This window comes from Vigna unguiculata, chromosome 2 (genome assembly GCF_004118075.2).
Source record: "Vigna unguiculata cultivar IT97K-499-35 chromosome 2, ASM411807v1, whole genome shotgun sequence".
Classification (NCBI taxonomy): Eukaryota; Viridiplantae; Streptophyta; class Magnoliopsida; order Fabales; family Fabaceae; genus Vigna; species Vigna unguiculata.
This window is the reverse complement of record NC_040280.1, coordinates 21,636,099-21,661,688: the sequence shown is the minus strand read 5'-3', so window position 1 is coordinate 21,661,688 and position 25,590 is coordinate 21,636,099. Positions and strand designations below refer to the sequence as shown.

The 25,590-nt window shown below is 33.4% G+C and overlaps 3 protein-coding genes and 3 non-coding genes across 6 annotated transcripts; 4 read left to right on the top strand and 2 right to left on the bottom strand.

Annotated features, from left to right (window-relative positions):
• Positions 1-1,071: 1,071 nt before the first annotated feature.
• LOC114173322 (pentatricopeptide repeat-containing protein At1g69290-like) lies at positions 1,072-8,282 on the bottom strand. The gene is made up of 2 exons (XM_028057622.1): positions 6,087-8,282; positions 1,072-1,376 (listed from the first exon to the last, which is right to left on the bottom strand). Exon 1 carries the CDS (start codon positions 8,162-8,164, stop codon positions 6,197-6,199), a length of 1,968 nt encoding a protein of 655 aa, XP_027913423.1. The 5' UTR covers positions 8,165-8,282; the 3' UTR covers positions 1,072-1,376; positions 6,087-6,196.
• Positions 8,283-8,341: 59 nt separating this feature from the next.
• On the top strand, positions 8,342-8,415 carry TRNAN-GUU. The gene has a single exon. It is a non-coding gene; the product is annotated as a tRNA-Asn (tRNA).
• Positions 8,416-8,477: 62 nt separating this feature from the next.
• TRNAD-GUC lies at positions 8,478-8,549 on the top strand. Its single transcript has one exon. It is a non-coding gene; the product is annotated as a tRNA-Asp (tRNA).
• Positions 8,550-15,080: 6,531 nt separating this feature from the next.
• Positions 15,081-15,153, top strand: TRNAK-CUU. The gene has a single exon. It is a non-coding gene; the product is annotated as a tRNA-Lys (tRNA).
• A 3,322-nt stretch (positions 15,154-18,475) lies between these two features.
• Positions 18,476-20,156, top strand: LOC114173542 (dnaJ homolog subfamily B member 4-like). Its single transcript, XM_028058011.1, has 2 exons — positions 18,476-19,065; positions 19,448-20,156. The coding sequence occupies exons 1-2, from the start codon at positions 18,683-18,685 to the stop codon at positions 19,896-19,898; spliced, it is 834 nt and encodes a 277-aa protein (XP_027913812.1). The 5' UTR covers positions 18,476-18,682; the 3' UTR covers positions 19,899-20,156.
• A 457-nt stretch (positions 20,157-20,613) lies between these two features.
• On the bottom strand, positions 20,614-21,618 carry LOC114173543 (thioredoxin H3-like). The gene is made up of 3 exons (XM_028058012.1): positions 21,346-21,618; positions 21,081-21,203; positions 20,614-20,968 (listed from the first exon to the last, which is right to left on the bottom strand). The coding sequence occupies exons 1-3, from the start codon at positions 21,568-21,570 to the stop codon at positions 20,837-20,839; spliced, it is 480 nt and encodes a 159-aa protein (XP_027913813.1). The 5' UTR covers positions 21,571-21,618; the 3' UTR covers positions 20,614-20,836.
• Positions 21,619-25,590: the final 3,972 nt, after the last annotated feature.

Below are 25,590 nucleotides of genomic sequence, written 5' to 3'. Positions count from 1 at the left end.
TCCAAACCTCGGTGTGAATGAGTCCTTGCATTAATGTGCAAGGCTCTCTCTCCTCCAACATCCACTCTAGTATGCCATGAAGCATCCAGTACATGTATCATGATTTGATTGGACCATAGTTTGGACCGGTTTCTCAACTCAAAATCCAAACCAGTTAAATAGATGAGCGATTAAGTCATCATTAAGCATAAATAAAACCACAAACAACAAAATGAAAGCAAAGATAAATACCCAAGAAGTAGAAGTGAATAGAATCAGAATTAATTACATCAAACATGGACACAAGGGAGTTCAGTTACTCGTAGAATATTACAATGCAATTCCAGCAGCATCTACACATAAGATCTACACTAAGAGCACCTCCCTCGTGCCTCACAGACCCTCTTCTGTCCTAGTACTACATTGTAGAACCTCCACTCAATGCTTAGAATGAAGACCCAAGGTCTTTGTTTGTAGGAATTTTTAGGCGATGTTCAACCCAACTTTTGGTGCTCAGCCATAGGGGTTACTTCACAAGTGGGTTTCCTTCTTAGCTTAACCTCTTGTCCTAGTGCTTAGCACGTGACCTTTCCTTCTTGAAAGAGTTTTCTTGGCTGCTAAGCCTTATGGATTTGGGCTCCAAGTTTCCTTGCAAAGAGGGTTTCCTCACGAGGCTCAACTCCATTTCTTGTGCTTAGCCAAAAAGTTCAAATATGTTGTCATGTATTTTCTACTTCCATGGCTCAGCTCCAGTATTGTGACTCAGTTGCATACTTGATATTTTCTTTAATTTTCACTAAAAAACAGCAAAATACCATTATAATTCATAAAATTATATTCTTCAATATCTCATTATGTATCTTAAACTAAGGAAGTTTGTTTTGTACATAACTATATATCACAATTTTGGATGTTATAGGCAATCACAACTACAATTCATTTTTTTTGTTATATTTTTATCACATGGTAGGTCATTATTGTGTCGGTACCATGTGATATATCAATAACTTGACACATGCCACAAAAGTTAAACAAAAAATAATAAAAGAAGTAAAATAAATAAATAAAATATTGATAATACTACAAACATGACATGTATGAACACAACATTAATGTCAATCTAAAAAAAAATGACCTAATTAGATCATTTATACAAATACGAGTCCTTAATTGAACCAAATAAAAATCAGAGAACTAATTGAATATTTGAAACGAAAAAGAGAACTGAAAAAGGATTTTAGTCTAAAAAATATTTAATGGATGAAAGCCACGGCTGTTTTTGTCTGTCAACTGAAGCGAAACAATGCTCAATGAACTTGTATTGTTCTGTTGCTTCCCTCCATTCATGTTCAGTGTCACCAATTCAAAAGCGGAACATGCCATAGTCAATTGAATACCTGGTGAAAGAAGTAGAAATGTAACATGTTCCAAATACCTTGTGTTGAATATTCTATACTACCTAAAGCTTTTAAACCAAAAGCAACCATTACTGAACTTTATTATAAAATTATTACAATGCCTCATTACATTAACCATCCAAATACTAAAATGCACTTTTTTGCCATAACTAAAATAAAGTTATTCCTTATCACTAAGGTTTACATATTGAACCTACCTCGTTATCTTTTCCATCCTATTTACTTTCAATCTAAAAAAGAGTATGAGTGAACCCTTAATTTAGATCTTGATGATGAATAACTCATACTAAAATGAACTGCATATTTTAGGAACTAATGATAATATGATCAACACAAGGTGGTGGTTCTTTTTGCTCTACTTTTTTATGTTGATGGCATCAACTTCCTCATGCATGGTTAACTATGCATCAAATACTCATAATTGATCTCATAATTTTAAATTAAATCGTGTTTAGTCCCATCAAGATTGTTGATATTGTGGAAAATTATAGACAAATAAGGTTGATGCGGCCACAATTGCAACAATTGTATTGCTAACAACTATATCTTACACCTAAACAAATATCCATTTAATATGCAGAACATATGCAAGCTACCACTTAGATCACTGACAAACAGTGGAAAACAGAATTAAGCAAACTGTTCGACGAAAGTTCACACTGACTAACTATGCACTCAAGGTGTTTGATGAAATGCATGATGAACATGAGACAGCCAATTCACAATGTAATAGAATGGAATGCGATCTAAATGAATTGAGCAACTAATATGCATGCTTATTACTTAACATAAGCGCATGAAACCTAAAAAACGCAATCCAAATTCGTAACTCAAAGATCAGCAAAGAACCCGTGTACATATGGCTCGAAAGTGCAGAGCATGAATCGTGATGCTTGTGAAATGAGGCAATAAATGAACTAATAGTGTCAAATGATTCGCAAGGAGATGAATAGAACCTAGAAACACGAACGGAAGCGAATGATGCAGTATAAACAAAGATCCTAAAATTCGAACCCTAAATTCTACTGAGGAACACAGTTAACGAACTTAACCCTCAAAGCCACTTTTTCCTCTTTTTCTGAGTTTAATGCGAAACTAAGTGATGCAACACATTCAGAACAATCAATCTTAGCTACACAAAATATTCACAACTCAACGTACAGAATTCACATACAGAATTGAAATTCACCAAGGAAAATACTCAAGAACACTTTGAACTTCGAATTTATCACCAAATCTGCTCCCAATGACTATAGGCTTAACACAGAAACCTTGGAATTTTGTGATTTTTTGGACACACTAGGTTATTGGCATGAATGCACTAAAAAGAGAAAAAACAGGACAAGATTCTATGCTACCTTCAAAACAGTTAAAGAAAATCTATGTAAACTATTTCCTACATCTTTAAAGCAGTAAAATAGAACTAAAATCAAGGTTAACTACTGAAAACTGTAAATGAACCAAAATCTAGCATGTGCACTAAATTCTACCTAGCTAAAACTAGACTAAAAACTTCTTGTCAAAAATGGAACTCTACCACAGTCTAGGATTTCGAAATCAAACTACACCTACCACAGAGCTCCAAAAATTATATTCTTGCATTCAAATCAAAGGTAATTGAATCAGGAATCCATTGCAAAAGGAATCAATTCAATTGGATCTCCATGGAGAAAGTTATAAGCCAAACAAGAGTAGAGGTCAAAGCTGTCAGCATTTATTTTTTTCATGCAACCTAATCTGACTTTTTATGCTACAACTATCCAAACAGAGAAGTAACTATCTGAGCAAGTGTAAAACATCAAGATAAAACTACAATTGAACTAATCTACCTATTTTCTAAATAGAATCAAAAAGCACAATTGAAACTAGCTAAATCTACCTACAACATAACCGAAACTGAAGCAGAATTTTAAAAACCAGAAAAAAAAAAGTGCAGAACTGAAATCTTAAAATCAAACCAAAGCAAAACCAATTAGATGAACTATCTTCAAGCTACTGAGACTAAAAACAACAACTGTACCTGCAACCAAAAAAATTAGAACAACTAAAACCAGAAAAACAAATTGTTAGTGCTGTCAGAAAAAAAAAATTCTAAGAAATTCAAAAATTCAAAACCTCCTCCCACACTTAAACTACACATTGTCCTTAATGTGGCAAGGGAGTAACTAAAAACAACAAAAATAAGAGAAAGGGACCTAATATATCCTAGACAAATGAAAAAGAAAAGAAAACTAACCTACTCCTAAAACTACAAACAAATTAGCCTAATTCAAAGTGGTCTCAAATCAAAATTAATTTTCTTTAGTTTTATGTAAAACACACTACGTTCTATCTTACTATTTATTATTCTAGCTATGACTATATAAACTACCATGCAAGTTCTACTACTATTCTTATAAACAAAATCTAAATATTGACTCATCAGCCTTGTTCCCTAGTGCTTAACCAATCTGGCCAGCGTCTCCAAGTGTGCATTAAACTGGTTCTGCCAACCATTTTCCTGCAGTTGCAGCAGCTCTCTGTCCATTAGAGGTTGCTGAACGTGTAAAACTAGACTAAGGACTTTAAGTTCCCTCACAACAGCTTCAACCATTACAAATTTAGCAAACTGAACTGCACCTGTGCTTTTAGTGTTAAATTCAGCATTCAAATCAGCAACTATATGCATGTCCAGATCTAAGTCAGAAACAAAATCTGATTCAGCAGCTAAATCCTCAACAAAGATAGGTGGAGCCTCAAAATCTACAGCATTAGCCTCAATTGAACTGCAATCTGTTCTGAACAAGCATTCTGAAATTTCTGGAATTTCTGAACTTATCACATCCGCAGCTGTATCACACTCATTAAACAAAAATGCAACAGCACTATTAGGATCTAAATCAGCGATCATGTTAGATGCAAAATCAGAACAAGCTACAGTTTCATCAACATCGAAGTCAACATGTAATTCAGCACCTTGTGCATCAACATCGAAATCAGAATCCAATACATCATCGAAAAGCACATTAAAATCTGTACAAACATCAGCCATGCTATTTACTACTGGAATATGCAAATGATCATTGGTATGGTGAAACAATAGTATTAGGAGCAAAGCTAAGTGCATATTCATTATTCTCTAAAGGTTCACCATACACATGCTGAAAAGCATCAAAATCAGACTTAGGATCACACACATCAGCATCAAAATCCATCTCAAAATACTGCAGCACTAGAACATGATTTTTAGCTTTATTAATTTTTTTCCTGATACACTTTAGAGGTTCTGAAATCAATGTCAGAATCAGAATTAGTAGTTGCCTCATTACTTACTACCTTCTCCACTGACTGACCGAAACTTGACTCAAATTTCCTATTTTTTAACTCCTTCACTACTGTCACTAAATGAGCTACTTGATTAGTCATATCTTGAAAATCTGTCCCAAAATTCTGATAATTTTGCTGGGATTGCTCACTGAATTGTGGCTGCCATGGCTAGTCCAAAAACTGGTCACAATGTTGGGGTTTATATACATCTCTCTGGTGATCTGGTGCAGTCCAATATGACTGTGACAGCTGCTGAAATGGTGAATCAAAGCTCAGCACTGGTACAACATATTGCTATTGGAATGGTGTACTATATGGCTGCCAAACACGGTTAGAATAGTCTGCAGAATGCATGCTATGTGCGTGTGGTTGAGCAGGATAAAATGGAGAATTATCTCCAAATGCACAACGGTTATACATGATTAAAAAAAATAATAATCACAAAAACAGACTTAAACAATCTATAATAACAAAAATCAAATTTACTCACAAATTACACATCATCTAAAACTGCCATTTCCCCGGCAATGGCGCCATTTGATGAACTGTTTTTCTTAGCCACATTAAGTTCATTCAAAAGCAATTTCCCCCGGATACGGAAACGGGTACGGATATGACACGGACATGAACACGAAGATATGACTAAATTGAAAAAATATAGGATACCGGACACGGTATGTATATACATGTTAAGTTTGAAACTGTCAACTAACACAAAAATGATTCTAATCTATCTATCTAATATCTAGTATGCAAAAAGTAGTGATAATATAATATTTGTTCCTTATTTTAATTGTCAAAATCATGTCAAAGATAAAAAAATATCTTTCAAATTGGACATAGTGTGTCCTACAAGTATCGTACAAGTGTTGGTGTCCGATCCGTATCGGACACAGGACACACCATTTATGAGGCGTGTCGGACCCCCTAAATATAGTATAGAGACAACCTTGGGTATCAATCCGTGGAAATGACAACGACTAATGATTAACACGCAATTAAAACTTTAAATTACAGTCTATCAAAAACCAAATCAAAACTATATTTCCACAATTGGACACCTATAACAGAAATACAGAAACATTTAAAAACACAAAGACATGTAAGAAAATATGTAACTCTAATTACCTTGTGCCTTAATAATACAATAAACAGAAACAATGGTTTTCGACGAGAATTAATAGAGTTTTGAAGAAAAATTATACCCCTTAAGAGAAATTGAAAATAGTATCGACAACCTAAAGCAAAAGCTGATGCACTAGTATCAGCACAGCGAGCAAATATGCATGTCATAAGTCACAGCATTATCTTGTTTAAACTGAGTGTTATTCTTCAGTAAATACAAAATTGAAGTGATCCAAAGTTGGTGAAATTGAAGCTCACTTTTTGAAAGAATCTACAATATTGAAACCATTCTCAGCTTTCATTTTGAGTTATTTTATCCAGACATGATCCTTTAATCCCTATGATATGAAGTAGCCACTATAAAAGGTTCAGGCATTTAAGCCGGCCCAGTTCTTGAAAGCAATAAGTGCTTCCATTTTTCTAAAATTTCTTTTCCTTAACTTTGCCACCCTGAGCTTTTTATGGGTCTCCATGAATGCTTGCTTGTATCTCCACTTATCAACAAATATTTTCATCTCATTAGCTTTCTCCACAACTTGCATAACAGCATCAAAGAAACCACCCTTAACCATAGCATAAAGGAACGCATCAACCAAATTTTGGTCAAACTTGATCCCCTTCTGCACATCCATGGATAGCTTCCTCTTAACCTCGTTCCACAACATCAGCACGAGAAAATATTTCTCAGCCAAGACATATCCATTAATCATAGACAAGTATGTCTGATCGTTTGGCTCAAACTGCAGGAACATCATCCTTCTAAAAGTTCTTCTCGCATCTTCAAGTCTCCCAGCTTTACAGAAAGCATGGATTATAGAATTCCAATCATGAGTACCTACATCAATCCTAGGATCCTCAACCACCTCATCCAAGAAAGCTGCCATCAACTCAGGCCGATGTTTTTCCATCAAACCTGTCATTATAGTTAAGTAACTTCCTTTCAAGTCAGGAATCCTTGCCTCTCTCATGTCCCTAAACAGTGAAAATGCTGACTGAAAATCTTGGCTGCACATGGATGCTTCTATCAAAGCATCATAGGTTCCCACATCCAACTGAAGACCTGAATTACTAATCTCCATCACCAATTGAGTAGCCTCAGCAGTTCTATTTTCTTTACAGTAAGCCTTCAAGATAGGTATATAGACCCCAAGACCCACAGAGGCCCCCTGAACATCCATCTCATCAAGAATACTATGTGCTTTATCAGATAATCCAATACTAACACACGCATTAACAATACCATACCCTATAGACCTATCAACCACAATATTTGAACCCTCTATCTTCTGAGCTTCAACAATCAAATTAGCCAACCCCTTGATATTTCCCTTCTGAAAATAAACCTTAATCACTTCACAGAAAGTTTCAACACCAAAACCCCAATCCTTCCCACATCCATCATTCAGAAATCTAACAATAGTGGCCTCCACAGATGCCAAATTCTCAGACTTAACATAACCCTTAATCAAATTACAATAAAAACCCTTCTTGTTGAAACAGCCAAACCCACCCATCAAAACTTCTAACTCCCTAATCTTCTCTTCCAAGCCCTTGAGTGCATATAAATACCCCAGAAATCCAAAACTGAACTCATCAGGCCTAACCCCTAAACTTGACATTGTCCCCACAACCCTCTCAGCATCACTTACAGACTCAAGCTCACAGCAGCAACCTTCCAGTGCTGCATTGCAAGCACCAACATCAGGCTTCATGAACTCAACTCTCTCCTCAAGAGCTACCCTACAATTCTCCTCAAAGAGCCTCAAGAAAGCAGCAAGGTTACCACAGTTCCTACTGATCTCAACAAGCACGGGCCCCCAAACATGAAAGGGAACAAAGAACCTGAACCTGAGCATGGACCTGACAAGGGCAAAGGCAGGGGCTGGAGTGTTGGCACCCTTCATGGAGAGGAGCATGTGGTGGAGGGTGTCATGTTGGAGCAACAAGGGGTTCTTCTCCATGAGAAAGAGAGCAGAGGCAAATGCCCTCTTGAGGTTGAGGGTGTCACCATGGGAGGAGAGGTGGGAGAGGAGGGAGTTGGTGAGGGGTTTGGGAGGGAAGGCTTGGTGGGTGGTGAGTGCCTTGAAGGACTTCCATGCCTCATCAGTGTTGCTGCTTAGGAGGGACTTGTGGAGGGTGGTTTCCAGAGTGGAGAGCTGGGACGGTGAGAGGCAAGTTGGTGCCTTTGGGGAGGGTTCTGAAATGGGTTGCTGCTTGTTTTTGGTTAGGGCAAAGACTGAGGGCTGGAGGAAGGAGTAAAGGGTGGGGTTTTCAGGAGTGGATGAGAAGAACAGGGCTCTGTTAGGAAGAACAAAGGACACAACTCTCTTTCCCATTCTTCTTCATTCATCCAATCTTCATCATCATCAACACTACGCATTTCTTAATTTTCTCATTCTCAATCACCCGCCATCAGAATTGCAGGGTTAGGGAAGAGAAGGCCATCTCTTTTCTTTGATGTCCTTTATATTTTTATTGAATATGTACATTGATTAAGACTAATTAATGTAAAGGCTGGAATAGCTCAGTTGGTTAGAGCGTGTGGCTGTTAACCACAAGGTCGGAGGATCAAGCCCTCCTTCTAGCGTTTTTCAATTTTCATTTTACTAACGTGTTTATTTAATGAATTATAAACTAAATTAACATCTGGTCGTTGTAGTATAGTGGTAAGTATTCCCGCCTGTCACGCGGGTGACCCGGGTTCGATCCCCGGCAGCGGCGAGAATTTAAAATTTTTATTTATAATTAAATATAATTTGTCTTCTTTTAAACGTTCTTTAAGTATGTTTATTTGTAGTATAGTGGTAGGTACTATCATCTGTCTCCCCGAGTAGCCCATGTTCGATTTTTGTCGACGTTTTGGTTGTTTTATATTTTATTTTACAGTTTCTTATATGTTTTATGTTTTTTTAAATTTTTATATAAACGTAATTAAACTTGAAACTATATTTTTATTGGATTTTTTTAATGGTTTAAAAATTTTGTTAACATAAATTTAATAATAAAATTATCTAATAATTTCAAAATAAAAAATATTTTTATATAGTTAAGAAATCATAATAAATTTTACAAATTAAAAGAAATCAATTTTTTAATTCATTAATTAAATTATTAACAAATATTTCAAAATAAAAAACATATGATTGTATAAGAATTTAAAAGTATATATAAAAAAAGATTTAAAAAAACTATTAACCATATTATTAAGAAATAGTTTATAATTAAAAGATATGTTAAAATAAAAATTTTAAAAATATGAAAGCTCTAAACTTTAGAAGATATAAATAATAAAGTATAAAAACAAGAAGTCATCACGACTTCTATAGTCAAAATAAAAAAAAAAAATATATATATATATATATATATAAGTGAAAATATGAATGTGCTGAAAAGAAAATCGAAGTCGTAATAAGAAATACAACTTTTATATGAATGTAAAAGTTATATTTTTTAGAGCACAATTTTATTATTTTTTTAATAGTTTAAAGTTGTGATTTTTAAACTTGACTTTACCTTTTTTACGTACTTTTTATAAATATGACTATCAATAATTTTGATAAAAAATTACACTTACTTTCTTTAAAAAAAAATATCATGTCAATTATTTAGATTATTTTGTAATCTTAGTATTATGGCTATTAACCAAGTTTCGAAATACAGGTGGAATTTTAATGTAGTTATCAACTTTTTAAATTTAATCATTTCATCAAAATTTAGTACTATTGTAAATGTACACGAAATTTGATCATGAAATTCGATGGATAAGTTACTTATTATTATAATAATTATTATTATTATTATTATTTTTTATTTGGTGGAGTGAAAAAAAAACAATCCAAAATTTCCTGTTTAAATGCGTTTTTTTTTTAAATTTATGTATTTTGAGTCTTTAAAAAAATATATTTTCCCTTAAAAATAAATTATGAGATTTAAAAACAGGAGATACCAATTTTCTTAGGATTCTTACAAATAGGGATGACAAAGTAAGCCAACTCGATTCACCTGCATTGGTTCACCACGGGTTGAACTAAAAGAGGATCAGCTCATTTTTGGTGAACCAGAATTTTGTAACTCAGCTTGAGTCACCATGGGTTCGTGGATTAGTGGATTGACTCACTTATGAATGTTTTGGTTTTAAATTTTATTTGTATATTTATCATAGTACAATAAAAGTATATTAGCTCGATTCATTTTTTTATAGTAGGAGAATCAAAGTGTTTACCTGAATTTTCAAATATTATTATAAAGATAGTAGTTAAAAATTAAAGTATCAACATATATAATTTGGCAACCAAATAAATTAAACATCTAAAACTATTGAAATATAATTGAACAATATTCTAATACTTAAAAATATCAGAAATAGTAAATCATTTTAATAAAAAAAACTTATAAAAAAATGGTAAAAATATTTATGAAGTGTGGTGGTGGGTTACAGGTTAACCCACCTTCAACTTGGCTCGAATCCGTTTAACTTGTGTGTTAAGTGAGTTAAGTTCATTTCCATTCACACTAATAAAAAACTGAAATTTTCGCAACTCTGCCTGACTTGAACCTATGGTGAATCGAGTTGGCTCACGAGTTAAAACTCATTTTGACATCTCTACTAACAAAAAATGCATCTATTTGTACAAATTTGACTTTTGCATTATACATATCATAAGGGATTGTGCTACTCAAGTTGCCTAACCTCACTTTGGTTGGTTTCGAGGGAGTGACATTAGGCTACCCTCCTCATGTTTTCACTTGCCTTCATGCTAGTTTAGCATGCCTTATCATGGTAGTGGTTGGCTATCAACTTGCTTCATACCCTTCATCATCGAAAACTATTGACCTGCCCAAATTGAACATGGTAGGTCAACTAGTTTTTGACTTGACCATATGAAACTTTGTGGCTTCATTGTCTGATTGATTTTAACACCGATGATGCATGAATTACTAGGAATTGATTTTGGTCGCCTCTCGATTTTCAAAGGAACTTAGGCATCATTGAAGGGCTAGAGGTGGCCATGACAATGAGAAGGGTTCTGACCTTGGTGATCACCAATAGGGGATGTCCCGCATAACGTACTTTAGTGTGTGGAGTCTCTCGTTGATCCTGACTTGAGTAGGCGATAGATTGGTTGGAGAGGCACCCCAACAGCATGCACTTGTATACAAATGTCTTGAGTCATTCCCAACTTTGGTAAGCGGTTAGATAAAGTGACCATTTTTTCAAATTTTTTCATTCCATACCTAGCGATGTGAGCATTGCGTCACTTGATGTTTCTATTTGGATACTTTCCAATGGTAGGTGAGGGGTGAACCATCTTGTGATGTGGTGTTTTGTGAACGTGAGAGGATGCGAATTATGATGAGGATATTCTTGTTGGTTGCCTCCATGCCTTGCACATCAAATGAACAAACACTCCTTTTGTTCCCATTTGGTGTCTTGGTTGATCATGCTTGGTTAACCCTTTTATTGCCTACTTATTAAATAATATTTATGTGGCTAGTTCAAATTGTACTTGTCTAGGCCTCTCATATGAGGTGTTGGAGGATCCTGAAGTCATGCACATGGTCCATCTTAGTAGTGCAAAGCACCAGCGTTGTGGCACACATGTTGGGACAATCCTTTCGAATGTAGTTCATCAAACTAACTCGAGTTCAGTGACTCCTAAAAACCAATTATGTACCATGAATGAGACCTTGCTCTTGATGCATAATGAGCGACATTATTGTTCACAACCTGTATCAAGTGCATAGTCAAAAGCGGGGGAGGATTTGCATACCACAATGAGCCTTTGCCCTTGACGCATGCTAATGGTGTGCGAAAGTGTTGTTCACAACTTGTGTCAAGTGCACGATTGAAAGTAGGGGATACTATTAGTTTTGTACCATGAATGACACATTGTCCTTGATGCATGTCCTTGATGCATAATGTGCAAATTGTTCTTCAGAACCTATGGTGTGGGGAGTGTTTGGTTGTCAGTTACGAATGCTACCTAGTTAATCTTGCTAATAATGATATTCTTGTCTCAAAGACTAAGTCATGAATGTGTAACTATGTACTAATTCAAAATTTGAAACAACGAGTGACTCATTAAATAAGATATAGTTTATTTGATGGCATTCACTACTTGAATAATCATAATAATTCTATAGCTAATACATGCAACAAACCTTGAATTTTTTTAAGGAATGCACTTATTAGATAAAAAGATTTAGGTAGGCTTTACATACTGCTTTGATTATTCATGATAACATGTTGGATCACATGAGTCTTGTGTCGGCAACGCATCCTTCAAATTTATGCCTTATCAACTTTCAATGATAGGATAATGGCCTACCATGGTGGTGATAAGTGACAATAAATTAGGGTTCAACTCTGAAAAGGGAGCCTGTGAAACAACTACCACATCCAAGACAGGTAGTAGGTGTGCAAATTACCAAATCCTAACACAAGAAGGTATTGATAAAAATAACAGTACTAGACTCATTAAGTGTAGTTGTAACATCCCTAAGAAATATTACTTATTTTAAATAAATAAGTTTTCCAATTAAAATAAATACCACATTAATTATAACTATTTCCCAAAAACGCGGGAAATTTAAAATCATAATTAGTACCATACATAATCCGAAAGTACCATAGCGTTATTTACAAATGATATTAAAATTTAACATAGAAAATATTTACATCAAAAACAAAACAGTAGAGTTTCTTTCAAAATCCCAAGTAGCCCATGCTCTCCGTCTCTAAGCAGCTCCTGGCTCACCTGTCACATCATCTGCTCCCGGATAACAAATTATCCGATCATCGTCATACACACACAGATAGGGTGAGCTATGCACAATAAAACATAAACAGATATAAGTGAAATAAATATGCTTTCCCACCCAAAACAATATAAGTACAAACTCATAATTTCCAAATCACCCAACCATGACCTCATAGTCCTTCATGAGTCATATGTATGAACTAGGTCTTGGGACTTCCCTGTGCTCCCACGAAACTAACTCATTCGTGGTCCAACTCTATGAGCCTATCCCGCTCATAGTCCTGCCCTACAGACTCCTCGCCTGTAGTATAAACATCCAAGTCTTATACTTGGACCCTGACACGCACGCAATCACCATACTATGGACTCCTCGCCCAATAGTAGCCGACGGGAACATCACAGTTCCTTGCCCATCGTGCGCCCGACACATGCAATCACCATACTAAGGACTCCTCGCCCAATAGTAGCCGACGGGAACTTAACCAGTTCCATGCCCATCATGTGTCTAACAACCGAGCACATCCCAGACCCCTAATGGACTTAGTCCTTCAAGCCCACACACCACAACACATGCATATGCAATCCAACCATGGTATAACAACCAAACACACCCACAAGCACGTAGAAACATAGTAAATAACATAAACTTGCTTAAATTAGGGACTCTTCGCCCAAACTAAGCTCTCAACCTCGCCTGGGCTAACCCAACTCGCCTGGACGAGCTTAAAACAGAAACCACACCACATTATCTCGCTTAGGCGAGATACTCTCGCCTAGGCGAGGTCATCACTCGCCCAAACACCCATCTCCAACTCGCCTGAGCTAAAACGCAAACAAAACATCACACATAGTCACGACATCTCGCTTAGGCGAGGTCATCTCGCCTGGGCGAGTTCTTGGTTCGCTCAAAACCCATTAACCCTCGCCTAGACGAGAAGTCGCGCTCAACACGCGCAACTTCAACACTATCTCGCTTAGGCAAAAATCATCTCGCCTGAGCGAGTGTACGTGTCGCTCAAACCCAATCCTCGTCGCCTGAGCGAGACGCTCATACAGCAACAGGGTTTGCGTCCCTGCTAATCTCGCCTAGGCGAGCCTGGCTTGTCTTACACTAATACGCACACAACATCAACACACCAAACACCAGTTTGTATCCCAATTCACACCAGTTTTGTGTACTAGTATTTCAACAACACATATGCATAATTTTTAGATTACCTTTGGTTCCCAAAACGCCAAGTACACACAGATAAATCATATCCAAAGCATAATCCCATTATATTCATACATTTGAGTCAAAAATTCCATTACAACAGTACCCAACCCATAAACCCCGAAATTCATCTCATTCAACATGAAACTCATCAAACACAGGCTATACCCAAATCAAGTACGACCTAAAGCATACAATTTCAAGTTCAGCTCCCCTAACCTGGATTATTAATTTTGACTTTTATAGGTGCCTTTAGGGTGGGTATTAAAAATAAAATGAGTTTGGGCTTAGGGTATTCTGCTAGGTTCTTTACCCTTCCACATTCACTCCCATCCAAGTTTAGTAAAAATAAAGGTTAAGTTCTGTCTACCAAGGTTTGAACTTATGACCTTCCACCCACAATAACAAAGCATACCCACTATGCCAAACCACATTTGGTGATATACACAATCAATCATAAGTTTACAATACCAACCACCTACTCATACATATTCTTAAAAATTAATAACAAAATAATCACACATAATTAACATACTTAAGACTCGAAACCAAGTCCACTCACACAAACCAAGTACTCTCAACCATTTGAGCTAGTACTTTTCCACACCACATTAAACCGCAATTAATGTCATAAAGGCGTGTTCTACCCGCATTTATTAATTAATTAATTAATTAATTTTCTCGGGTCTTACAGTAGTAATTGGAATGAGTAAAATTGAAATCCCTTAACGAGGATCAGGAAAGTTTGGTGCCAACAACTACAAAAATCCCAACTCCAATAACATATATTTAAGTTGTTGTAGTTAAAAAGTTCATAGTTGGACCTTGGGTGTGCATTAATCCACTAATCCCTTCTGTTAGAGATGCACTCTTAGCCTTAAACGGCTAGATCGTGCCTTAGGTGTTGTTACTTTGAAGAAACTAGAGTGCTTAAAGAAAACTTACACTTTAAATACATTAGCATAGAGTAAAACTACATGATTCTAATGCTATCGTGTTAGCATTCAGGATCAAAGTAATAATTAACAGGGACAATTAAGGGCATTCATATTTCATAGTCATAGGTGAAATTCTTGATTTTATAAAGAACAATTGCAAAATCATTTGCCAAGAATATTTTAATTAATAACGAAAGTTGGGAGCTTAAAGACATTCACACGATGTCTTAGTCTCAACTATAAAAAAAAAGAGTATAGTCGCAAGAGTGAAACTTAAAAGGACACCAATGAAGTCTACGATGGATTGCGATCATGGAAGTTTGAAATAACTTTTATGTAAGCTGGAATAGCTCAGTTGGTTAGAGCATGTGGCCCTTAACCACAAGGTCGGAGGTTCAAGCCTCCTTCTAGCGTTTTGTTCTCTTTTTCATCTCATATTTTCTATCATTATGTATATTACATCATATTTTTCACTATTTTTTATAACAAATTTAACAACTAGTATTAACGAATAAAAACTTTGTTCATAAAACTATTTGCAAATATATCAAAGATTCCTTTTTTTTCACAAAAAATATATTTTGTTTCTAAAAATATTTTTACTTTTTTTTTTCATTTAACATCAATAGTATATGATATTTGAAAAATTTACTTGTAAAGAAAATAATGCAATTGATGTATTAAAAATAATTTTAAAATCTTTTCATGAATATTCTTGATTAGTATCATATTACTAGAGGAGGTAAAGTAGGATTATTGTCTATGAATTGGTGTCTAAATTTGGTGGTTTGGATTAAAGTTTTCAATAGGCTAATTTAGTTTGGTTTGTTCTTCTAAGTCCTTTATATGATTAAATATCTTTAAGAAAACATTGACACTAGCGAATGAAAGTAGAAGGGTTAAATTATTCTTTTGGTCCTTGTTTTTGTTAAGAAGTGTCAAATTGGTCATCAAATTACTAGAAGAGGTAAAATAGGATTATTGTCTATGAATTGGTGTCTAAATTTGGTGGTTTGGATTAAAGTTTTCAATAGGCCAATTTAGTTTCGTTTGTTCTTCTTAGTCCTTTGTATGATTAAATATCTTTAAGAAAGCATTAACACCGGAGAATGAAAGAAGAAGGGTGAAATTATTCTTTTGGTCCTTGTTTTTGTCAAGAAGTGTTAAATTGGTCCTTCAGTTCTTTTTTTTTTTCAATTTGGTCTTTATTTTCGTAAAAATGATTCAATTTGGTCATCGTCATCAATTTTGACCAAATAGTATTAGAGTCAATGTCACGTGTCAATTTATGGTTTTTTTTTTATTTGTTTTATTTTTTCTTATTTTTTTTATACATATGTCACTTCACAGTTATGCTACGTGTCAATATGATCCAATTTTGTCCATATATTTATTTTTAGGTTTAATTTAGTCCAAATTTGTATAAAAATGAAGCAAGATTGTCCCTTTTTAAATTGAGACTTAATTTACTTTTTGTATAAATCTTATGCTAATATTCTTACTAAAATTGACACTTTTATTAAATATTTGTCGAAATACTTTTAAACAAACTTTTTGTTTTTTGTTTTATTATTAAACAAAGTTAAACTTCAAATATAATTTCAATAACTAACCATTTTGTCGTCATATATAAAAGTATCAAGTGTACTATATATTACAAATTTAGTAAAGATTAAAAATTAAATAACTTGTCACATATAAATTTAGAAACTAAATTTCAAGTTCAAAACAAAACCAAAGTTTAAAGTTTAGTATACAATTTAAAGTTAATTTATATATATATATATATATATATAAATATTTAATAAAAATATTAATTTTAGTAAGAATATCACCATAGGATTTATACAAAAAGTAAATTGAGTCTCAATCTAAGGAGGGACAATATTGCTCAACTTTTACAAAAGTTGAGACTAAATTGAAACTAAACACAAATATAGGAACCAAATTGAATCATTTTGACACGTGATACAACTCTGTAGTAATATATGTAAAAGAAAATTTAAAAAATTCAAAAAAAATCACAAATTGATACGTATTGACTTTAACACCATTTGGTCAAAATTGACAGAACTAAATTAAATCATTTTTTTTAAAATAACCAAATTGAAAAAAAGAAATTGGAAGACCAATTTAATACTTTTTGACAAAAATAAGGATAAAATGAGTAATTAAAAAAAAATAATTAAGAAACCGGAAAAAGGTTGTGTGAGAAAATGTATATGTTTATTTTTTGAAGGCGAGACACAAATTATTTGGTAGATTAGTCACGCCTCTTATTGAGGCATAATCACGTGTCGTTTAGTCAAAGAGTCATTTTACTTTTTTTTCCTTCTCTTTTGGAAAAATTTTGATTTTTGTTTTTGTTTTTGTTTTTTTCATTTTTTGTATGATAGGGAGCAAATTTTCCAAGTTCCTCGCCTGTTATATTTATAGATTAATTATTTTCTTTGAAAATTTCCTTAATAATGGAAAAAAGAAAAGACCTTTACCAAAGGGCTATGATAGGTTAACAAATATTTTTTACAAAGTTTTGACAAACTTTCCTATTTAGGTAAAATAATATTATTTTATTATTTTATTTTAATTAAAAAATAAAAAATTAATCAACTTTAATTCTATTTTTAGAAATTTGTTAACTTTGTCAAAAATTTTGTTTGTCAAAAGATAATTTTCCTTTACGAAATCACACGGAAAGAATTCAGTGATACAAATATTAACATGAACGCGCGCTATTAAATGTTTACATGCGTGTTATATGGATGGACGGCGCTGGTTAATTGTGATAGCGTGTGCGTGTTCCATTATTTAGAAAACATTCATACCATTTTTTAAATAACTAATTATTTTAATATATAAAATAATAATTAATTATAAATAAAAATTAATTTATAACATACTTTCATTCTGCTATTTTTTATGTCCACCCCCTTTAAACATCTTATATTACTCATGGTTGGTTATATTTACAGTGTGTTCAAAACTGAAACATAGAGGAGTATTTTATATTCAATATCATTGCTTGAAAAATACGTATCTTAAAAATTACTACTACAAAAAAGTGGAAAACCAAGTCAATAAGAAAAGAAATTCTAAAGTAAAGCGTGTACCCTACTCTCCGCCGACTCAACAATTTACAATTCATATCAGAAAACTCATAGTTGCAAAATTTAAACTTTGTAAACACTTTATATAATTCACTCAATTCTCTGTAATATTAGAAAACCTCTCTCTACATATGCACATACACACACTTTAATATGTTAATATATTTTTTAATAAAAATGTCTCAGTTAATAAACTGAATGGCTTAATAATGAGATTTACCTGTTCTCAGAAAATGTTTAAAATTTAAGATTAATAATATATTTGCTTTAAATAAAAGCAGGTCTAGTCTTAGTGATAACTGTTACTATACTTCATTCATTGAACGCTTAAAGTCTAGCCTAGATATTTCAGAGAAGCTTCCATGCAATAAAAGCAAAACCTTCAATACTTAAAAGTAATTCATATCAGTATTGTGTTTCTGTAACAATTTTAGCTTCACACTCAACCAAGATTTCAATTTGACTTGCCATTATCTATTATTACTGTTATTCCCTCCAATAACATTATTCCGTGTAATTGACGCATTTTGCTGCACATGCAACAACAAACAACTATCTCCCAATCATATAATTCAAAAGGATAAAATAGATAACAGAAAACGAAAGTTCAACGATTGAAAGTACGCGTCGGGTGCTGTTGCTGTTACTTGTCATCACTCTGTTTCAGTGTTTATATACTCTTAAATCTCTTTCAAAAACCGTGATTTTCTCTAATACTTACCTACCCTTTTGCAGATACTTAAACAAGGTCATTTACAAAAGCATAGAAAATTTCTCCCCCTAAAAAAGCACTGATTTTTACGGAGAACTCAGTTTTTGTTCGTGTTGGGTTGACATGGGTGCTGGTGACTACTACAAGATACTGAAGGTGAAACGTGATGCCACTGATGAAGAGGTGAAAAGGGCTTATAGGAGTTTGGCCATGAAATGGCACCCTGATAAGAACCTTGAAGACCCTCTTAGGAAGGAAGAGTCTGAAGCCAAGTTCAAGCAGGTTGCTGAGGCCTACGATGTGCTCAGTGACCCCAAGAAGCGCCAGATCTACGATCTATACGGTCACTATCCCCTTAACTCTCAACGCTTCACCAAAGAACAAGGTTATAGGATTATGAAGGAAGCAGGGGTGGTTGAAAGCACCTTGGCTTGCACCCTTATGGAGCTTTACAAGGGTTGCAAGAAGAAGTTGAAGGTCTCAAGGACTGTTCCTGATGAATTCGGGTAATTCACTAACTATCTCCCTTGTATTCTCTTTCGAATTCAATATTTTAAAACTGACTTTCAAATGATGTTTGTATCCATTTTATATATTATGATCCATGATTTGGTTTTACATTACCTTAATTAGAGTAGTGTAAGGTATTTTGGAGGACATTACTCACATGCAGTTTCTTGCGTTTTGGTGTTGTTTTTAACTAGAATTGAAATTTTAGAAAAACCAAGCAGTCTGTGTTTGATTGGTTTGTTTCAATATATCAGACTTATTTACTGTTGAAGTTGGCTATTTGCATCTGATTTTTACCAACGTATAATTTGAAGCATTCTATGTACTTTTTTTCTTCCTCATTTCACTTTCATTAGGAGCCCTGTTTTGTTTTGGCAGAGTGCCAAAGTGTGTAGAAGAAATCTTGAAGATAGATATTAAACCTGGTTGGAAAAAGGGTACAAAAATCACTTTTCCTGGGAAAGGAAACCAAGAACCAGGAGGAGCTGCAACTGATCTAATTTTTGTGTTGGATGAGAGACCTCATGATATTTTCAAGAGGGATGGAAATGATCTTGTAGTGATCCAGAAGATATTACTTGTAGAGGCTCTCATAGGAAAAACTATTAACTTGACTACCTTGGATGGAAGAGATCTCACAATCCAAGTGACTGATATTGTGAGACCAGGCTTTGAGCTTGTGGTCCCAAATGAAGGCATGCCAATCTCAAAGGAACCTGGCAAGAAAGGGAACCTCAGAATCAAGTTTGATGTTATGTTTCCATCAAGGCTGGCCACACAACAAAAGAGTGATCTAAGAAGGATTCTTCTTGGTGATGTTGATCACTAAACTGATATTTTGAGACTAATGGTTGTAACTTAACTTGTAACTTTCCTTTAACAAAGAAAGAAATAACTACACTGTAAATTCTTATGTAACTCCACCGATCTATAGGAAGTCTGTGCATATGACAAATAAACCCAGTATAGTTGATATTTTGTATCATATATGTAGCTTTGGAAACAAGTGTATATCCATACTTTTACACTTTTGAGGTATTTTTACTCTGATAAAGAAATTGTTCCGGTACACTTATATTATTTAGAAGTCGAGGTTTAGACAGTTTAAATACTTCTTTCTCCTACAATTCTTCAGAATGTCTTTTAAAAACAAAATTGTGACGGAGTTTCAAATTTCAAAATAGGAGTTTCAAATTTCAAAATAGACAGTATCTTGGATGTGGTGGTTGAATGAGGCTTGATGTCTATAAAAGTGACACATATGTCTTGTTTACTATTGATACGTTTGGTTTGAAATTGACTTGTCTAAGGATATTTCTTTATTTTAGTTAGAATCTTTAGCATATCAATGTCCATTCATTTTGGCCCCTTCATTTCTCTTTCAAAATTTGCCTTCTATCTTGTAGAACCTTTTCTTAAGGTGACAATTAGAGTATTATTTCTCTGTTTTTTTTTTCCCTGTGAGAGAGAGAACTATATTAGTTGTCGAACAATAAAATGTTAGTGGCAGAGGATTTTGATGAGGAGAGTCAAATAACACAAAAGAAGAGGATAACATTGATATATGTTAATAGATGCCTTGTATGTTAAATATAGGCAATTACATACAACATAGTACATTGAAAACACTTGTAATGATAAAAGAATAAATAGCTTCTGATAAAACCAGCTTATTTCAAACTCAGTTGTTGATAGTTTTGTTTTCTCCTTGAAATGGTGATGGCAGAATGTGGTGCTGAGTTTATTACAGTGCATAATCATTGATTATTATTTTGTGTGATTCTCAATCGACCTCTTCAGCTCCTCCTTCATCACCCCCTCCACTCTATCAGCAACTTTCCCTTTCTTGACGAGTATGAATGTCGGCAATCGGTAAACCTGGAGTGCTTGAGACACTTCCTGTTATCATTCATACCATGAACATAAATCAGTTCTCAATCAATTGTCTCAAAAAGAACAACATTTAGATATTATATAAAGTAAAGGGGGAATCAATGAGTGAGTGACACACGTTTAACTCCTCCACATCAATCTTGATGAACTCAGCATCTGTGTATTTTGCAGCAAACTCTTCCACAACTGGGTCCATGAGTTTGCAAGGTTTACACCATGTAGCTGTGAAATCAAGTACCATCTACACCAAAAAAAAATAAAAAAAAAAATAGATAAACAAATCGATAGGAAAGGTTGTGAGTTTGAATTTATTATTTTTAAACGAAAATCGAAACTAAAAGAGTAATTAAAGCATGATTTAAAGAGCATAAACACAAACATACCAGCTTATTAGTTTCTTTGACAGCTTTAAAATGAGCGTTCCATTTATCCGTTGTGTGAAAAGTAAGGATATTGGAATCGGAGTCTTTTTTTGGTGTTGAATAGTTGAATGAGCCTGAAGACCTAAAAGACTTAAAGTTATAAATGGTGGGTGGCATGATGTACGAGAAGGTAGGAGTGTGAGGTTTCTTGATTGGTTTGGTCGATGGCAAAATGGTTTGAAACATGGAATATATATATAGAGGGGTTTATAATGAAGTAGGAAAATGGGGTATGTAATTTCTTTAGAAATGAATCATATTCTTTTCTTTCAAGTGGGGTGATAGAATGAACCATTGGAGCTAATTAGAGAAAGAAATTCGAAAGCATAAGTGCTAGAATCAGTAGCTGGCGCTAGCACCATTCAATATTCACGTTCGTTAAATAGTTGTTCGCATGACAAGACGTTGTTGCTAAATGAACAAATAGTACTAATTCTGATTATTCTGCAAAGTTGGAATAATAACGAGAGGGTTAGTATCAAATAATAATAATAAAAAAAAGTATAGTATCAAAGTAACAAGTGTCCTATCAATAATAAGAGAGACAGGGAGAGAAAGGGAGAAGAGAATAGAGTATTTGATGTAGGATGATATGATATTTAGTACAAAAATTGGGTTATGAATGATATATGTTTTATTCAAAGATAGATGTTTTTGTCAAGGGGTTTCTTTTTTGGTTGAATTGAAGACTTCTCATTCTTGTCAAATTTCTTCTTTTGGATCAAAGTATTTTTCATATATGCCTTCAAAATGGAGGAGTTCATCTTGTAACGTAACAATGAGAATCACCAATAGAAAATCATATATTTGGCTTTTCTGACTGGATACTACTCTATCATTTAATTTTTACAAGGATTACATTGTAAGTCCATTGGTGTAACTTTAACTTTTATAAGAATAAAATTATAACCTCTCTCGTACATAATTATTAACTTTACTTTGCATACTAAATACTTATATGAAGTAACACTTGTCATATTTAAGTACTTTTTTTTTTTAAGTAAATTTTCTACTTTTTCCTTTCTTGTATTACTCATTTAGATACTTTGATGTACCACTTAAGAACAACATATTTTTTTCTTCACCAAAAGTTTCACATGTTTGAAGATAGTAACTTCACGACGAAACTTGACTTAGTCAAATTCTACGTCAAGACTTTCACACTCATCTCGAAACAATGTGTAGACGATAACAATACAATGTTCCTCATATTCCTTACACCATCCCTTCTTCTTTTGTGTTCTAATACAAACACCCAACACATCAACACGTTTACTTGCATGACTCTTGTTATTGATAACTTACACGAAATTATCAATTATGACCGTCTTCTCTTCTCATTGGTTCTCAGTATCTTATACCTTAGACTCGTTATCGACAACTTTCACATCAACATTTTTTTCCCTATGTGAGGTATTTCTTAGATAAAATACCATAATAAATTTTTTTATTTTATTACATGTCTTGATGTAAGTCGTGGTGTGAGAAAATAACTTCATAATAATCATAATAGAGGTCGTGTGCTATGAATGCGATATTTGCAAAAAATAGAAAGTTGTGACCCAAGGATATGCTTCCCTAAGTGAAGTCTTGGGCTTTATGCGCAAATTTCATTTTATTTTGTTCGTCGTCGTGTATTGTGAACTTGATTTATAGAATGAAAATGTGGCTAACGAAAACAATTTTTTTTTTTTAATTTCTAATTGAAAACCATGAATTGAGAACATATTTTTTAGCATGAAAGTCGGGACTATTATTCAAATGAACAATATAATTACTTAAATAATAATATAATTTAAGTTTGATCTAAGTATTATTATTTAAAGAAACCATATAATTACTTACAAAAGTAATTATTGTTTTCTATATTTCTTACCCAAAAAAAATTACAAAATTTATTCATTTCATATTCTAACTCCACTCAGTATACTTTTCTCCCTTTAATTCCTTAAAAAAAACAAAATATTCCATGGATAAATCTTTATTTTTAAAAGGAAAATAAAAGAAAGAAGAAGTCGTATCCTTTGATCACGACTTCCGGACTGAAAATGTGTTCCCAGTTTATGATTTTCAACTGAAAATTAAAAATTTAAAGTCATCCTCATTGGCCAAGGGTTTTCAACTGAAAAATTAAAACTTTAAAGTCATCGTCGTTGGCCACGACTTTGTTCTACAAGTCGGTTGATAGCATATATGTCTTCCAAATCAAAAAAAAAAAAAAAAAGATTTTGTCCATAAAGCTCACAACTTCACTGAGGAAAGCGTGTCCTCAGCAAGCGATTTTTCGTTTTCTGCAAATGTCGCATGCATAGCACACAATGTCGCTTCTTCAGACAACTAATCACACCAAAACCTGTAATAAAGTAAAAGCTTGTCCATTATAGTATTCTACTAAGAAAAGTACACCACATAAATAAAAAATTTGTTAGGAACTAAGTATGAATCTAAGTCTCATATTGGCTAGAAATGAGAAAGTAGAACACTATATAAGGATAAAGACCCATAAACCCATTGTCTTAAGGTTTTGGGTTAGGAGTGGTGTCAATTTCTTATGTGGTTGAACTCGGGTCTCATTGGTTTTGTATCTCCCTAGTGATACCCCTCTATAGACCTAACAAGTGGTATCAGAGCCAATGGTTAAAACCGACTCAGGCAAGTGGTGGTTGGGAATGCTTCCATTGGAGGGGGAGTGTACCAATGTGGTTGAAGGGACTCACCCTTGAGTGGGAGATTGTTAGGAATCCAAGTGTGATTTTAAGTCCCACATTGGCTAGAAATGAAGAAGTAAAGCACTATATAAGGATAAACATAAACTCATTGTCTTAAGGTTTTTGGTTGAGAATGGTGTCAATTCCTTATGTGGTTGAGTTCAGGTCTTATTGGTGCTATATCTCCCTACTGTTGGCAACTTGTGGATGTTGAAGGTGGAAACCTAGTCGATGTTGCAACACCAATTAAGTCAGATCCCACCATGCATCCTTCTCAAGGCACAAAGGGTAACACTTTGATTCGTTGATTAAAAACCATGTTTCATATCAAGGTCAATTCAACGATAAAGTAAATAAAACACTCATTTTAGATCTCAGAAAAAAAAAAGACCTCAAATTTTTTTTAACTACTAATATTTCTCTATTAAATTAATTTTAAAATCATATTTAAGAAAAAAAGGTCTCAACAAATTTTTTAGTACTAATTAATATATTCTATTTGGTTAACCAGATTGCTCATTTGTCCTCCCTTACTTAGAATCACGCTTTGATTCCTTGATTAAAAACCACGTAATAGGAAACTATTTTTTTTTCTTTTAGAAACGCGTTCCACATAAGAGTACAAATAAAAGAACACCACAATAAAGTTTAACATGTTTCATATCAAGGTCAGTTCAACGATAAAGTAAGTAAAACACTCATTTTAGATTTCAGAAAAAAAAAGACCTCAACTTTTTTTTTAACTACTAATATTTCTCTATTAAATTAATTTTAAAATCATATTTAAGAAAAAAAGGTCTCAAAATTTTTTTTAGTACTAATTAATATACTTTTATTAAACTAATTATAAAATCATGTTTAAAATAAAAAAGGCCTCAAAAAATTATTTTATTACTAGCTCTATTAAATTAATTATATATTTATGTTTGGAAATAAAATTTAATTCAATTATTATTAGTGTGTGTTAATTTTTATTTGTAATAAAAATAATAATTAATGAGTTAAAACATTTTTTAAGTAAATTATAATTTTATTTACAAGAAAGAGAACAATTAGCTATCTTTATTCTCTTATAATCAATTTGGATTCTATTTTCTTCTTTTATCTTTTATCTCTATGTGACTACTTCTTTTGTCTCTCCTAACTTTCTTCTCTTATAAGAGTCTTTTTTTTAGGGTTTTGGCATATTACATTCCTTAAATCTCTTGAATCTCATGTTGTCCGTGTGTATCAGTTTTTTCATCATCATTTCTAGTTAGTATGTTGTTTCTTTCTATTTGTGTTGTTGTTGTTATTCTTATTCTGCTTTAGATTTGTATTAGAATTAGAAATGTGTTTCTTTTGTCCAGTTTTGTTTTCCGGTACTTTTCGATTTATAGGTTTCAAGAGTTTTGTTTTCTTTGTTGCATATATCTTGACGAACTGAATTTTCTACACAACTATATTTAGATTATGGTTTAATCTTTTGATGGATAATAGATTAATTGGAGCATAATTC